General features: G+C 42.8%; 1 protein-coding gene across 1 annotated transcript in view; it reads left to right on the top strand.

The window, feature by feature from the left end:
• The window catches only part of akt1 (v-akt murine thymoma viral oncogene homolog 1), a 78,997-nt gene that overhangs the window by 52,990 nt on the left and 13,050 nt on the right, over positions 1-12,957 (top strand). The window contains exons 3-10 of the mRNA XM_053633905.1: positions 1,930-2,058; positions 3,944-4,055; positions 4,716-4,842; positions 6,405-6,536; positions 6,728-6,793; positions 9,351-9,419; positions 9,518-9,643; positions 10,972-11,100. Coding sequence (XP_053489880.1) covers positions 1,930-2,058; positions 3,944-4,055; positions 4,716-4,842; positions 6,405-6,536; positions 6,728-6,793; positions 9,351-9,419; positions 9,518-9,643; positions 10,972-11,100 — 890 coding nt within the window. The remainder of the gene's footprint in view (positions 1-1,929; positions 2,059-3,943; positions 4,056-4,715; positions 4,843-6,404; positions 6,537-6,727; positions 6,794-9,350; positions 9,420-9,517; positions 9,644-10,971; positions 11,101-12,957) is intronic.

The following is a 12,957-nucleotide window of genomic DNA, read 5'->3' on the forward strand; positions in this document are numbered from 1 at the left end:
TTTCGTTCTGGTCAGCAATGCCATGTTCTTCTGTAAGTTTCATAGCCGTTATATATGATCAAATTACAAACGTGGTAGGAGTGGCAGCAGAGGTAGCAATGAAACGTGTCTGCAGCAGTAGCGGATCACACGGCTACAGGGTTTTCGGTGTAGTCACGTCCCCTGTGCTTGCTGTAGTGTGAGTTGGGGGCAAGTCCAGAGGGATGAGGTTGCAAAAGTCGCAGCCGGAAACAAAAGGGATGAAAACCACTGTAACTTGATCAGGTAAAAAAAAAAAAAAAAAAAAAAAAAAAAAGGAACTTGATCAGGTTAAAAAAAAAAAAAAAGGGGGAAATTGATCAGGTAAAACAAAAAAGGAAATTGATTAGGGGAAAAAAAGGAACTTTGTCAGGTAAAGAAAAAAGAAATTGGTCAGGTAAAAAAAGAAAAAAAGGTCAGGGAAAAAAGAACTTGATCAGGTAAAAAAGAACTTGATCACGTAAAAAAGAAAAAAGAACTTGATCAGGTAAAAAAGAAATTGATCAGGTAAAAAAAGAAAAAAGGTCAGGTAAAAAAGAAAAAAGGTCAGGTAAAAAAGAAAAAAGAATTTGATCAGGTAAAAAAGAAATTGATCAGGTAAAAAAGAATAAAAGGTCAGGTAAAAAAGAAATTGGTCAGGTAAAAAAAGAAAAAGGGAAATTGATCAGGTAAAAAAAAAGGAAATTGATCAGGTAAAAAGAAAAAAGGAACTTGGACAGGTAAAAAAGAAAAAAGAAATTGGTCAGGGAAAAAAGAAATTGGTCAGGGAAAAAAGAAACTGGTCAGGTAAAAAAGAAAAAAGAATTTGGTCAGGTAAAAAAGAAAAAAATTGGTCAGGGAAAAAAGAATTTGGTCAGGTAAAAAAGAAAAAAGAAATTGGTCAGGTAAAAAAGAAACTGGTCAGGTAAAAAAGAAAGAAATTGGTCAGATAAAGAAAAATTCGTCAGGGAAAAAAGAAAAAAAGGAACTTGGTCAGGTAAAAAAGGAACTTGGACAGGTAAAAAAGGAACTTGGTCAGGTAAAAAAAAAAGGAACTTGGACAGGTAAAAAAAAAAAAGGAACGTAGTCAGGTAAAAAAAGGAACTTGGTCAGGTAAAAAAAATAAAAAAGGAACTTGGTCAGGTAAAAAAAAAAAAAGGAACTTGATCAGGGGAAAAAGGAACTTGGACAGGTAAAAAAGAAAAAAGGAACTTGGACAGGTAAAAAAGGAACTTGGACAGGTAAAAAAGAAAAAGGGAAATTGATCAGGTAAAAAAGAAAAAAGGAACTTGGACAGGTAAAAAAAAAAAGGGAAATTGATCAGGTAAAAAAGAAAAAGGGAAATTGATCAGGTAAAAAAAAAGGAAATTGATCAGGTAAAAAGAAAAAAGGAACTTGGACAGGTAAAAAAGGAACTTGGACAGGTAAAAAAAAAAAGGAACTTGGACAGGTAAAAAAAAAAGGAACTTGGACAGGTAAAAAAAAAAGGAACTTGGACAGGTAAAAAAAGGAACTTGGACAGGTAAAAAAAGGAACTTGGACAGGTAAAAAGGGAACTTGGACAGGTAAAAAAGGAAATTGATCAGGTAAAAAAGAAAAAAGGAACTTGGACAGGTAAAAAAAAAAAAAAGTAATTTGATCAGGTAAAAAAAAAAAATGTAATTTGATCAGGTTAAAAAAAAAAAAGCATAAATAAAAAAACGAACGTGTAGGTATTGTTGAGGTCAAAAAGTCATTGTTGAGGTAACGGTCTGATCATACACAGGGTCTAACCCTGGCACCGTAACAGCCCTCGTCTGCAGTTAGTACATTAGAATATCCGAAAGAGGAATTGGCCATAAACTAGCTGAGCACCATGCAGTAATATAACAAAACGACAGAATATTTCAAATGAAACCTTTCTCTCTCCCTCTCTCCCTCCCCGCTCCACAGGAGAGTACATTAAGACGTGGAGGCCGAGGTATTTCTTGCTGAAGAATGACGGTACGTTTATCGGTTATAAGGAGCGGCCACAGGACGTGGACCAGCTAGAGACGCCGCTCAATAACTTCTCCGTGGCACGTGAGTATCTCACTCTGACATTATTGGTAGCAGGAAAACTTCCTAAACTCTTGGGATCACGAGTCCTGTTTTGTTTTTTGCGATTGGGCAAGGCTCTTAACCTCGGTAATAGAGGTGGTGTCCCAGGCAAAATCTCTGCGTTAAATACTTTAATCGGTGGATATACTGTAGAGCTGTATTCAGGCTGACCCTAAAGAACCGCAGGACTTGGGTTTAAAGTCTGTTCTAACAGTTCCAAGACTTCTTTCTCACTTTCCCCTTGTGAACTCAGCCGAGCGTCACCCCTCCATCGCTGCCAAAAGCCGCTCGAATGATTGAACAGGCTAATTAGACAGCCATATTGTTTGTTAAAGGAAATGCTTCCACCCTGACACTCTTGAGTTATAACGGTTATTAAGTGCCTTATTCTCATTATTTATCTCAGCTCTGCTCTAAAGCAGCAGCAGCGGCACGAGCAGCAGTCGTCCCTGCCGTCAGATGCAGTCAGTCGTGTAACAGCAATGATGTTGGTGTACACCGATGACACGGTGCAAAGCATTCTGGGCTGTTGATGAGCCCTGCTGGAGCGCAGTGGTGGCCTCCACTCAAGTCCTCCATCTCCTCGACAGGCCTCTTCTGTCGCGTCTTCTCAACCCCCCCTAACCTCGCCCCCACCCCCAACCACACACACACACACACACACACACACACCCCTCCTTCCTCTCTTGCCACAAATGGCTCTGTGCTACAGCTTCCTCTTCCACATATGGCTCCTGATGCGACTGTGTTCCACTGCCATTGTGCTTTGTTACTTCAAAACGCACAAGTCATGCCTTTTTTGTTTAGTTGCCACTGCTTATTTTTGTTTCATTGCTAAAAAAGACACGAGTGTTGGTTCTTTAACTGCTGACGTACAGTTTTCTGACTCTGCCGGACGCTTCAGCGTAAGCACCGAGAACAAAAAGGTGTCGATTTCCGGCCGTCTCCATGACTCGTTACTTTGAGGATGGTCCGAACCCAGTGCGGTGTATACATACCGTGTATGATTTAGATTGTAGGTGTTGAGAGGATGGTCTTTGATAGGGTTTACGGTTTGAAATTCTTGAGTCACGCTTTCACGGTGTTAAGCGACCATTTAAAAACATCCAAGCCAGTGGGGAAAATTGAAGGAAAAGTTTATGATAATGTTTGCACAACGGTCTCTTTGCCCAACTTTGTGTGTATATATAACATTTTCGATATTGACTTTTCCATTCTATTTTTAAAAATTATTATTATAATTTTTTTACACGGTAAGTGTAGCTGCGTTCACGCCATGTCGGAATTACCGTAATTAATACACAACAACCCAAACAAGACGTTCTACTCTGAGCTGTTCATGTCCTCTGACTCCGTACCTTTTGAGTGTTTCCGCATGACGTTGCTGCGGTCAGCTGGTACAAGCCGGAGCTCTCAGAAAACTCCCTGTCGTAATTACGAGTTCCGCGAGGACGTGGACGCTGCTTTACAAGTCGGAATCTGGTAATTACGGTAATTACGATAATTACGATGTGGCCTGAACACAGCTTATTTATCACGTTATTTTAAGCTGAAAGCAAGAGTGGCTGAGAGGAGAGGCGGCATGCTGAAACTTGCGGCAAAACCGCATTACTGTTCTAATATGAACGACCTGAACACCGCTGCAGTCCCATGATGCACCTGTTCTGCTGCAGTGCAACTGGGGAGGTTCTCCAGCATGTGTGTTTAATGTGGTACTGGGGATGAATGGAGATAAAGATAAATGACTATCACTGTGCCTTTCTCTCCTCCCATTTCTCTCGCTCTCTCTCTCTCTCTCTCTCTCTCTCTCCAACCCCTCTCCCTCTCTCACTTGCTCCCTGGTGAACGTCTCCTTGGTCATGTCCAGAATGTCAGCTGATGAAGACGGAGAGGCCGAAGCCCAACACATTCATCATCCGTTGCCTGCAGTGGACCACTGTTATTGAGCGCACGTTCCACGTGGAGACCCCAGAGGAACGGTCAGATATCCAGTTTATTTATTTATTTGGTCATTCCTTTGAGATCTTATATATATATTAACGTGAAAGACTGATTTAAAGCGTCTACCCCCAAGAGACACATACACACTCAGATGTTTTGCTAATTCGAGAAATGTTAATCCTGCAGGTTAGTGGTATGATGTATTGTCATGTGTGTATGTAAGGGTCTAAATATCGCACCTTCGGGTTGGGGGTTCGATTCCCGCCTCCGCCCTGTGTGCACGGAGTTTGCACGTTCTCCCCGTGCTTCAGGGGTTTCCTCCAGGTACTCTGCTTTCCTCCCGCAATCCAAAGACATGCACTGTAGGCTTATTGGCATTTACAAATTTTCAAGTATGTGTGTGTGTGTGAGAGATTGTGCCCTGCGATGTGTTGGCACCACGTTCAGGGTGTCCCCTGCCTTGTGCCCCGAGTCCCCTGGGATAGGCTCCAGGCTCCTTCACGACCCTGTGTAGGATAAGGAGATATATATATATATATATATATATATATATATATATATATATATATATATATATATATAAGTATATAAGTTGTTTATATATTAGCTTTGATCACTTGTTTGTGAATCCAGATTTTGGAACGTAGCTGTTGCTAACTTTGGGCTCTTTCTCTTTCCTTTCTCTTCTCATTCCTCAGGGAGGAATGGACTAAAGCCATCCAGGCTGTGGCTGACAGTCTGCAGAAACAGGAGGAGGAGATGATGGACTCTTCTCCTGACCCCATGGACATGGAGATGTATCTAACCAAACCTCGGCAGAAAGTGGTACGCTCCGCTTCTGTTTGAATGACCTGCAGTCTTTTCACCCATAGTGAAGGAACTAGTATTTAACTAGTAACCCCGCCCGTGCTCTCTGAATATTCTAGAAGTAGTAGCTGGGAATTGTAGTATCCAAAATTTCAACTAAATTTATGGCAGTGCTCACAATCCCGGTTAGAAGTTGGTGATTATTACATGGCATGGCATAGCAGCAGGTTTTTGTCTGTTCATCAGGTTTTTAATGGAAATTGTAATCAGCCTCTGAATATAATTGCTTACTTTCTACTTCGCATCTTTTGAGCGTTTGTTTCCCCCCACGGACTCCACCATAAAACTACTCATATTGCATCGTGGGTAGATTCCAGACGCGTTGTTGCTAAATATAGATGGAACGAGGAAAGGTTGAAGGAAAAGGGGGGGTTTGTTGCTGAATATTTGTTGCTAAATATAGAAATATATTAGGCTGAAGCGATAATGGTTTTCTCTTAAGTGGTGCTCAAAGTGTGGTCCGGGGGCTCCCAGGGGTCCATGAAGCACAGTCAGGGGGTCTGTGATTTTTGTTGTTGTTACAGTGTTATTGAATTGCTGTAGTTGTTATCTGCAGTAACTGGTTATGTGAATTGAACGGGTTTAACCCGAACCTTAGGAACTCAAAAACAATTTGACGTATAAATAGTAGAACACCCAGGGGCACGGTGGCTGAGTGTCTTCGCATGTTTGCCTCGTACCTCCGGGGTTGGGGGTTCAATTCCTACCTTTCTCCCCGTGCTTCCGGGTTTTACCCCCGGTTACTCTGGTTTCCTCCCCCAGTCCAAAGACATGTGTTGTAGGTTGATTGGCATGTCTAAAGTGTCCAAATTGTGCGTGATCGTGCCCTACGATGGGTCGGCATCCCGTCCAGGGTGTCCCCTGTCTTGTGCCCCGAGTTCCCTGGTATAGGCTCCAGGCTCCTCCATGACCCCGTGTAGGAGAAGCGGTACAGAACATGTATGGATGCATAATAGAACACCTGTTCTCAACCCATTCATGTTTTTTTTTTTTGTGTGTGTTTTTAGTCATGTACCATATTTTCAACAAATAACATCTCTCTATGTTGAACTTAGAAATCAAATGGATTTATTCACTACAATATAAAGAGGTCAAAGGCCAGTTTGAAATTATGGTAGATGAACTCTTAAGAGAAATGACAACTTGTGGGAAGCCGTGATAAGCTTACTGCCATGTAGACTTTTGTTGTTGTTGTTATTTAAAATGACCTTAACACACTTCCACTTCATGTTCTCCCTCTCTCTCTCACACACACACACACACACACACACACACATATGCAAGTAGATCTACCACTAGATCCACTTGGCCATCAGAGGTCAAGCGCGTATCCGTTGCGAGCAGCTTTAACTCATGAGGGCTACGGGACGAATGTGCAGAGCGAGGATGGAGCTGTTGTGTAAACAAACACAACGCTGTAAACAGGGCCGCTTCATTCCTGCATGTAAGCTCTGGAACTCCTTGTAGGTTCTTGTTCTGACCTGTTTGTTGACATGCTTTTTATTTGTGTGCTGTTTCAGACTATGCATGACTTTGAATACCTCAAACTCCTTGGGAAAGGCACTTTTGGCAAAGTCATCCTGGTGAAGGAGAAGGCCACAGGAAAATATTACGCCATGAAAATCCTTAAGAAGGAAGTAATAGTAGCGAAAGTAAGTAAGGGGAAGTGATGTGACATGAAGTGATTGATTGAGCTAAGGTGAAGAATCCTACTCGGTGTGTGTGTCTTTATGTAGACGAGTGTACTTGTAATAGGTCTGTGTGTGTGTGTGTGTGTGAGAATGAGAGAGAGAAAGTCCGTATAATCCAAGTACACTACAGCTCTTTGTGATGTGTCTCTCAGGATGAAGTGGCTCACACACTCACAGAAAACCGCGTCCTCCAGAATTCTAAGCACCCTTTCTTGACGGTGAGGGAATCTATGCAAACACACACACACACACAACCCTAACACTTCTCTTTCACTTCTCTCCTGCCATTTGAATAACATCTCTTTTCCAGTTAGTATATTTCCATTGGTTCCCTCCTTACAATTTAATGCAGCTATAAAAACTCAGCCCTAGCTATTCTGGGATACATTTTTGTCTGGGATTTCAATCCTTTGACAGTGAAGAGAAACTGCCGGACGGGACGACGACTACTAATCACTATGAGAAATTTTAGATGCAGAGCGTGTACGGGATCTCTTTGGCCTTAAATAGAAGCGCAGCACTCAAGGGATTTTTCTTATGGTCATGGAGAAATTTCTGATTCAGAAGATTAGCTACCGACAGACACGGCCAATAAAATATATCTGTCCTCTGAACAGTGTTCATAAAGCTCAAAAAGCATACAGTCGGATTTCATTTTGCGGCGAGGATGTGAACTTGAAAGTTTTGCGGCTTATAGAATGAACTTGTCAAGTCTTAAGGTTATCTATATGCTTGCGCGCTCCGAAAAGATGAGAAAATTTGCATGTAGAAGATTTACGCCTTCAAAATGTGCGGCCCCTCTCTACCACCGATACTGATCAACGGTTCTGATGACGCCACTCTTCGGCTTCTCACCAGATTTCCTGTCCAATCGAATGCTCTCTAGAATCTGAAGTGTCCCGCCCCCGAAATTATAACCATCGCTTTGCCGAAGTTGCCGTTGTTGAGCGAGAGAAATCGTATCGGTTGTAAATGCGTCATCGGGTGTTCGAATGTAAAATTCCGTTAAATCCTCCACTAGTGAATCCAATGCATCGTTAATTGCTCGGCTCACCTCCATTGTACTAGCTGTAAAGTACGGCTTAGCCGGGCTGTTAGGTAAGCTAAACGCTGTTGGCTATTTAAAAAGGGGGAGGAGCCACTACCCTGCGATGGATTGGCACCCTGTCCAGGGTGTACCCCGCCTTGTGCCCGATGCTCCCTGAGATGGGCTCCAGGTTCCCTGCGACCCTGAAGGATAAACAATATAGAAAATGGATGGATGGATGTCCCGCCCAGACCTTCTACTAAACGCAGGTTTCCATGCCAGAACTCCAAGACGTACACCACTACTGACCCAAAAGCACAAGAACAATCAGCTCAAAATCATATAAATAAGCCACAGAAGTTTTGGGATTCTGTTCTGTGGAGCGATGAAACAAAACTGGGACTTTTCGGCACGATGGATCAGTGGTATGTGTGGAGGAAGAAGAATGAAGAAAGAACACTCTGTCCACAGGCAAGCATGGTGGTGGCTCGGTGATGCTCTGGGGCTGCTTTGCATCCTCTGGCACTGGAAACCTGCAGCGTGTGGAAGACAAGATGGATTCATTGAAGTATCAGGAAATCCTAGGAGAATTTGCAGTGGGGGTTGAATCACTTTGATTGCAATGTATTTTAATGGACACATGAATATAGTGTAACTTTTGTGAAAGCAAGCCAAAACAAATCCATAAATTAAAGATAAATAAGACTAGCCATTCAATTGGGACTTAAAAAAAAGAAAAAATACCACCGTATAAAAGGGGAAGGAGTTAGGCTACGTCCGCATTCATCTGGATACATTTGAAGACGCATCTTTTTCTCGACGTTTTGGCCTCCCGTCCACACTGAGACGGCGTTTTTGTCCAGCGGAAACGGAGCTATTCGAAAACGCTCTCCCAAGTGGATAAATTTGAAAACGCCGTTTTCGCGTTGTAGTGTGGCCTGACAAAACAGTGATGCTCAATAACGACGGCGTATTTTTTGTCACGTGACCCATTCACCTCAAAACACACAAGACGGCGGACGATGTAGTAACGCGGCTGTTGTGCCCGCTATCCACTTTGTACAACCATCAGATTGTATTTTTAAATAAACGCCTGACGGAAACGACGCAGGCCAAAGCTTCTGATGTTTCGATGTGTGCGCAGTATAGGGACGTAAGCCTTTTCAGATGTTTGTGTGGACAAGCAATTTTCGGGAAACGTTTGAAAATACCAGCGTGTACGGAGAGCGTTTACACATAACGAGCTTAGGAGGCGCTGTTTCACCATTAATTGCCATTTTGTCGTTTTAACCTCTGTGCGCTTTGCCTTTTGTGGAGGTTTTTTTTTTTTTATTTTTTTTTTTAGCATCACTAAACGCACATCATCCGTGGCGTGAACACACTTGGTTATTTACCGGTGATTGGCTTTCATCAACATGTGAATATGAACAAAATCAGGGTCACTGAAAGCTTTGTAAATCTTGTGGGGATTTTTTGTTCAGTTTGGTAAAAAAAAAAAAAAAAAAAAACTTTACTGAAAGGTTGCTTGAATGAGGCCCATTGTTGCATATTGTTCAGGATACACATTCATTTACTTGTTTTTTTTTAAATTGTTTTGTATTTAAAAATGTTCAAAACTGTTGCTAGATATCGTACTTAAAATGTCAAGCTCTTCAAGCCGGTTGAAAAGTTTGCACTGGACTTGATCTCTGCAAGCTTTTTTTTTTTTTTTTTGTCTAAGGATCTGTGTTGTCGCATTCACTTTTAAGGCGCTGAAATACTCGTTCCAAACACACGACCGCCTGTGCTTCGTCATGGAGTACGCGAACGGGGGAGAGGTGAGTGCGGAACGGTGGTTAAACTAACGCAATCACTTGGGTAAAGTGGTCTTTTGTAGCTGAAGGCACTAAACATACAATGCTTTTCCTCCCAATAGCTTTTCTTCCACTTGTCACGGGACCGGGTGTTCTCTGAGGATCGGGCACGGTTCTACGGAGCAGAAATCGTTTCTGCACTGGACTATCTGCACTTGGAGAGGAACGTGGTTTACCGCGACCTGAAGGTGAACAGGTTTTCAGATCGAACGCTTTAATTAGTGATAGAAATGCTAAAAGAACGCTTTGTTCGCCTTCTAGAACTGGGTTTGGAGTTCCCCTAGTGGTGTGTACACACACACACACACACACACACACACACACACACGTACATGTGTTTTACTATCCTTGTGTGGACCTTTCACAGACATAATTATCAATGTAGCTGATTAATGCTCTTGCATGTCAGTTTAACCCTAACCCCAGTTACCAAAAGGAACCATTTTGGCTCTTTTAGTTTTTGCTCATGGGTACCAGCCTAATGTCCCTACAAGGGCAGAACTGTAAAATATTCCCCCAGCAAGATATTAAAACACACACCGATATCAAACTCCCATAAACTATTCAGAATCATATTTCCTTAAATAGCAATAGAGCGGTTATGTCATCCTTCACGTGCTTCATGCATTTGCACATTAGCAGAGCACTAAAATAACATTTCCCCCACCTCGGATATCAGTCAGCTCTGTTAGGAGAAACCGATGGTGTTCATATGCAATCTTTGCACCGACTAATGAAACCAGACAGGCCGACGGAGCACTAAGCGATCTCGATTCCTCATCCCATCTCTCACTCTCGCTGTAATTTCTCATTTTCTCCCCCTCTCTGTTTAAGCTGTGCTCGGGATGTGCTAAGGTTCCTCTGAAATTGCCAGAGTAGCAGAATGGGGCAGTTTGTGCTGACGGGTGTGCCCGAGCCTCTGGCCACGTGTGAGCTACAGCTGCCAGGTGACTTTTAGTAGCCCCAGAGACAGAGAGAGGACATGCTGATATTAAACCCCTGCCCCATACACACACACACACACGTGGAGTGCTTACACACTACCTATGTTGGGCCAGAGGTGCTCATTGCTCCTTCCCTGACTAGTTTAGAAATGAGTCACGTTGAGTTTAACTCCGTTGAATATGATGTTGAGTGAATGGATGATGCGTCTTGTTGCGAGGAAAAAAAGAAAAAGCACAATGGATCGATTTTAAAAAAAAAAAAAAAAAAAAAAAAAACCGAGTGGAAAAAGGGTACAAAATTATAGTGAGGTTCTAAATTCCCCCCCCCCCCACATTCTATTTTTTGGTGGTGTGCTGGAAACATGTTATGTTTATTTCCATTAAGATTATTTCTGTGAAATCATCCAGACCGTGTCTTATAAAGCTTCGTAGCACTGTATGTTGTCATTCGATTTTTGACATCGTGACGGAATGAACATTGAAGTGGGAAAACCGTCATCTTCGAGGCCTTATACACGTAATCTCGCTCTGCCTCATACACCTCGTGCTTCTTTCTTGTTCTGGTTCCTTAGCTGGAAAATCTGATGCTGGACAAAGACGGCCATATAAAGATCACTGACTTTGGGCTTTGTAAAGAGGGCATAACGGACGGAGCCACCATGAAGACGTTCTGCGGCACCCCAGAGTATCTGGCACCTGAGGTAACCCCACACACACACACACACACACATATGCGTGTTTCACAGATTTGCATGGATGAAGCCATCAGATCCTTTCTGTTTCAGGCAGTTTAAAGGGACTTTTTCTTTCTTTTTCAAAGCAGTAAGGATAGCAGTTACGTGTTTGCATTCTTGTCTCTTTAAGAGTGAATGATTTACTCGGCCAGGAAAGCTGAGGTAGAGAGCAGCTGCGTGTCGATACACACATTGTGATAGTGTTGGGGTGTGGCTCACAGCATTGCATGCAGGTATGACCCATGGCACTTAAACGGTAATGTGATAGGGCATTGTGCGTATGTGTATGAGCCTGCCACTAGCATGAGGAATGTTTTCCGGGTGAAAGGTGCCTGTATTGACACAGTTGCCTCGGTTTGGTGTTTACTGGGAGATCAGCGTGGCGTGTGAGCTTCCATTCCGGCCAAATGGACAGCCTATTACTGAGGGCACCCTCACGCCTCAGGGGACACATGCCCACGTTCTGACATACAGTTGCAGTTAAAATGATTCAACCCCAATTGCAAATCAGGTTTATTTTGCAATGAACAAATCGAACAAAGGCAAGCGAAAGCGTTCAACACAAAAATGCTTCAAGTGGTTTCGCCAAATTCCCCTGAAAATGCGACTTTCTATCCTATCAGATTCTATTCTATTCAGGGGGTTGGATAATTTTGAAACTGGAGAAATCATTATAAGTTGCATTTTCATGGTTTTCAGGACCGAAAATGTAGAGCTTAGATGACGCTGGATGTAAATGGTAGATGGCACACTTGTATAGCGCTTTTATCCAAAGCGCTTTACACTGTGTCTCATTCACCCATTCACACACACACCAATGGTAGCAGAGCTGCCAAGCAAGGCGCTAACTTGCCATCGGGAGCAACTTGGGGTTCAGTGTCTTGCCCAAGGACACTTCGGCATGTGGAGTCATGCGGGCCGGGAATCGAACCGCCAACCCTACGATTAGCGAACAACCAGCTCTACCACCTGAGCCACAGCCACCCAGCCGGATGTAATGAATCATAAAGAAGGATCAACTGAGGGAAATGTTTGTAATTGTTGGCGTTGAAGTAATCAAGGTTACAGAAATGGGTGCGTTGCTCCTCTAGTCGGGCCACCTGTGCTAATGAGGACATGATTTATCTCACACTGTTTACCCATTAAATCCTTTCAACACCTAAATGCTGTCCTGAGACCCCTTACCAAAAATAGATCTGGCATCCTTTTATCCTGTATTTTGCCCTCTCACCTCTTTCCACTAACGTTGACATGACAACGCAGCCCAGTTAGTTGGGGTGGGGGGGGGGTATCACTGTGGAAACAGTGACCTCTCCGGTGGGCTGTGTTACAGGTTGTTCTGCCATAAACAATGAGCTGCTTGTTTGGGCGCAGGGCTACGGAATGCCTTTCCGTCTGGGAATATTCCGCAGGGGGGAAAGAGAGAGAGGTCACTCTGAGACGTTCTTTCACTGGATGTTTGCTTCTAGAGAATCAGAATCAGGAACCTGCGTGATTAGAGACATCAGCACTCGGATATACACTAAACAACCAGACACGAATACAAAACGGTGTAATCGTACTGCTACTGGTTTAGATTAATGAGGCGAATCATAACCATGCAAATAATAATAATAATAAGAAGAAGAAGAAGAAGAATAGCATCTTAAATCTGTTTGTATAACTCATTAAATTGCTCTGATTTGTGTTGGGTCATTCAGTTTGGATGTGCTATGTCCAGTGAAGTTCTTGTGAGAATTGATTGTAACCAAAATATATACCCTAGAGCCCGTTATACAATTTACACGCACTACTTTTTGTTTAAAATGTCTTCGTTTGATTTTC

This window comes from Ictalurus furcatus, chromosome 9, assembly GCF_023375685.1.
Source record: "Ictalurus furcatus strain D&B chromosome 9, Billie_1.0, whole genome shotgun sequence".
Classification (NCBI taxonomy): domain Eukaryota; kingdom Metazoa; phylum Chordata; class Actinopteri; order Siluriformes; family Ictaluridae; genus Ictalurus; species Ictalurus furcatus.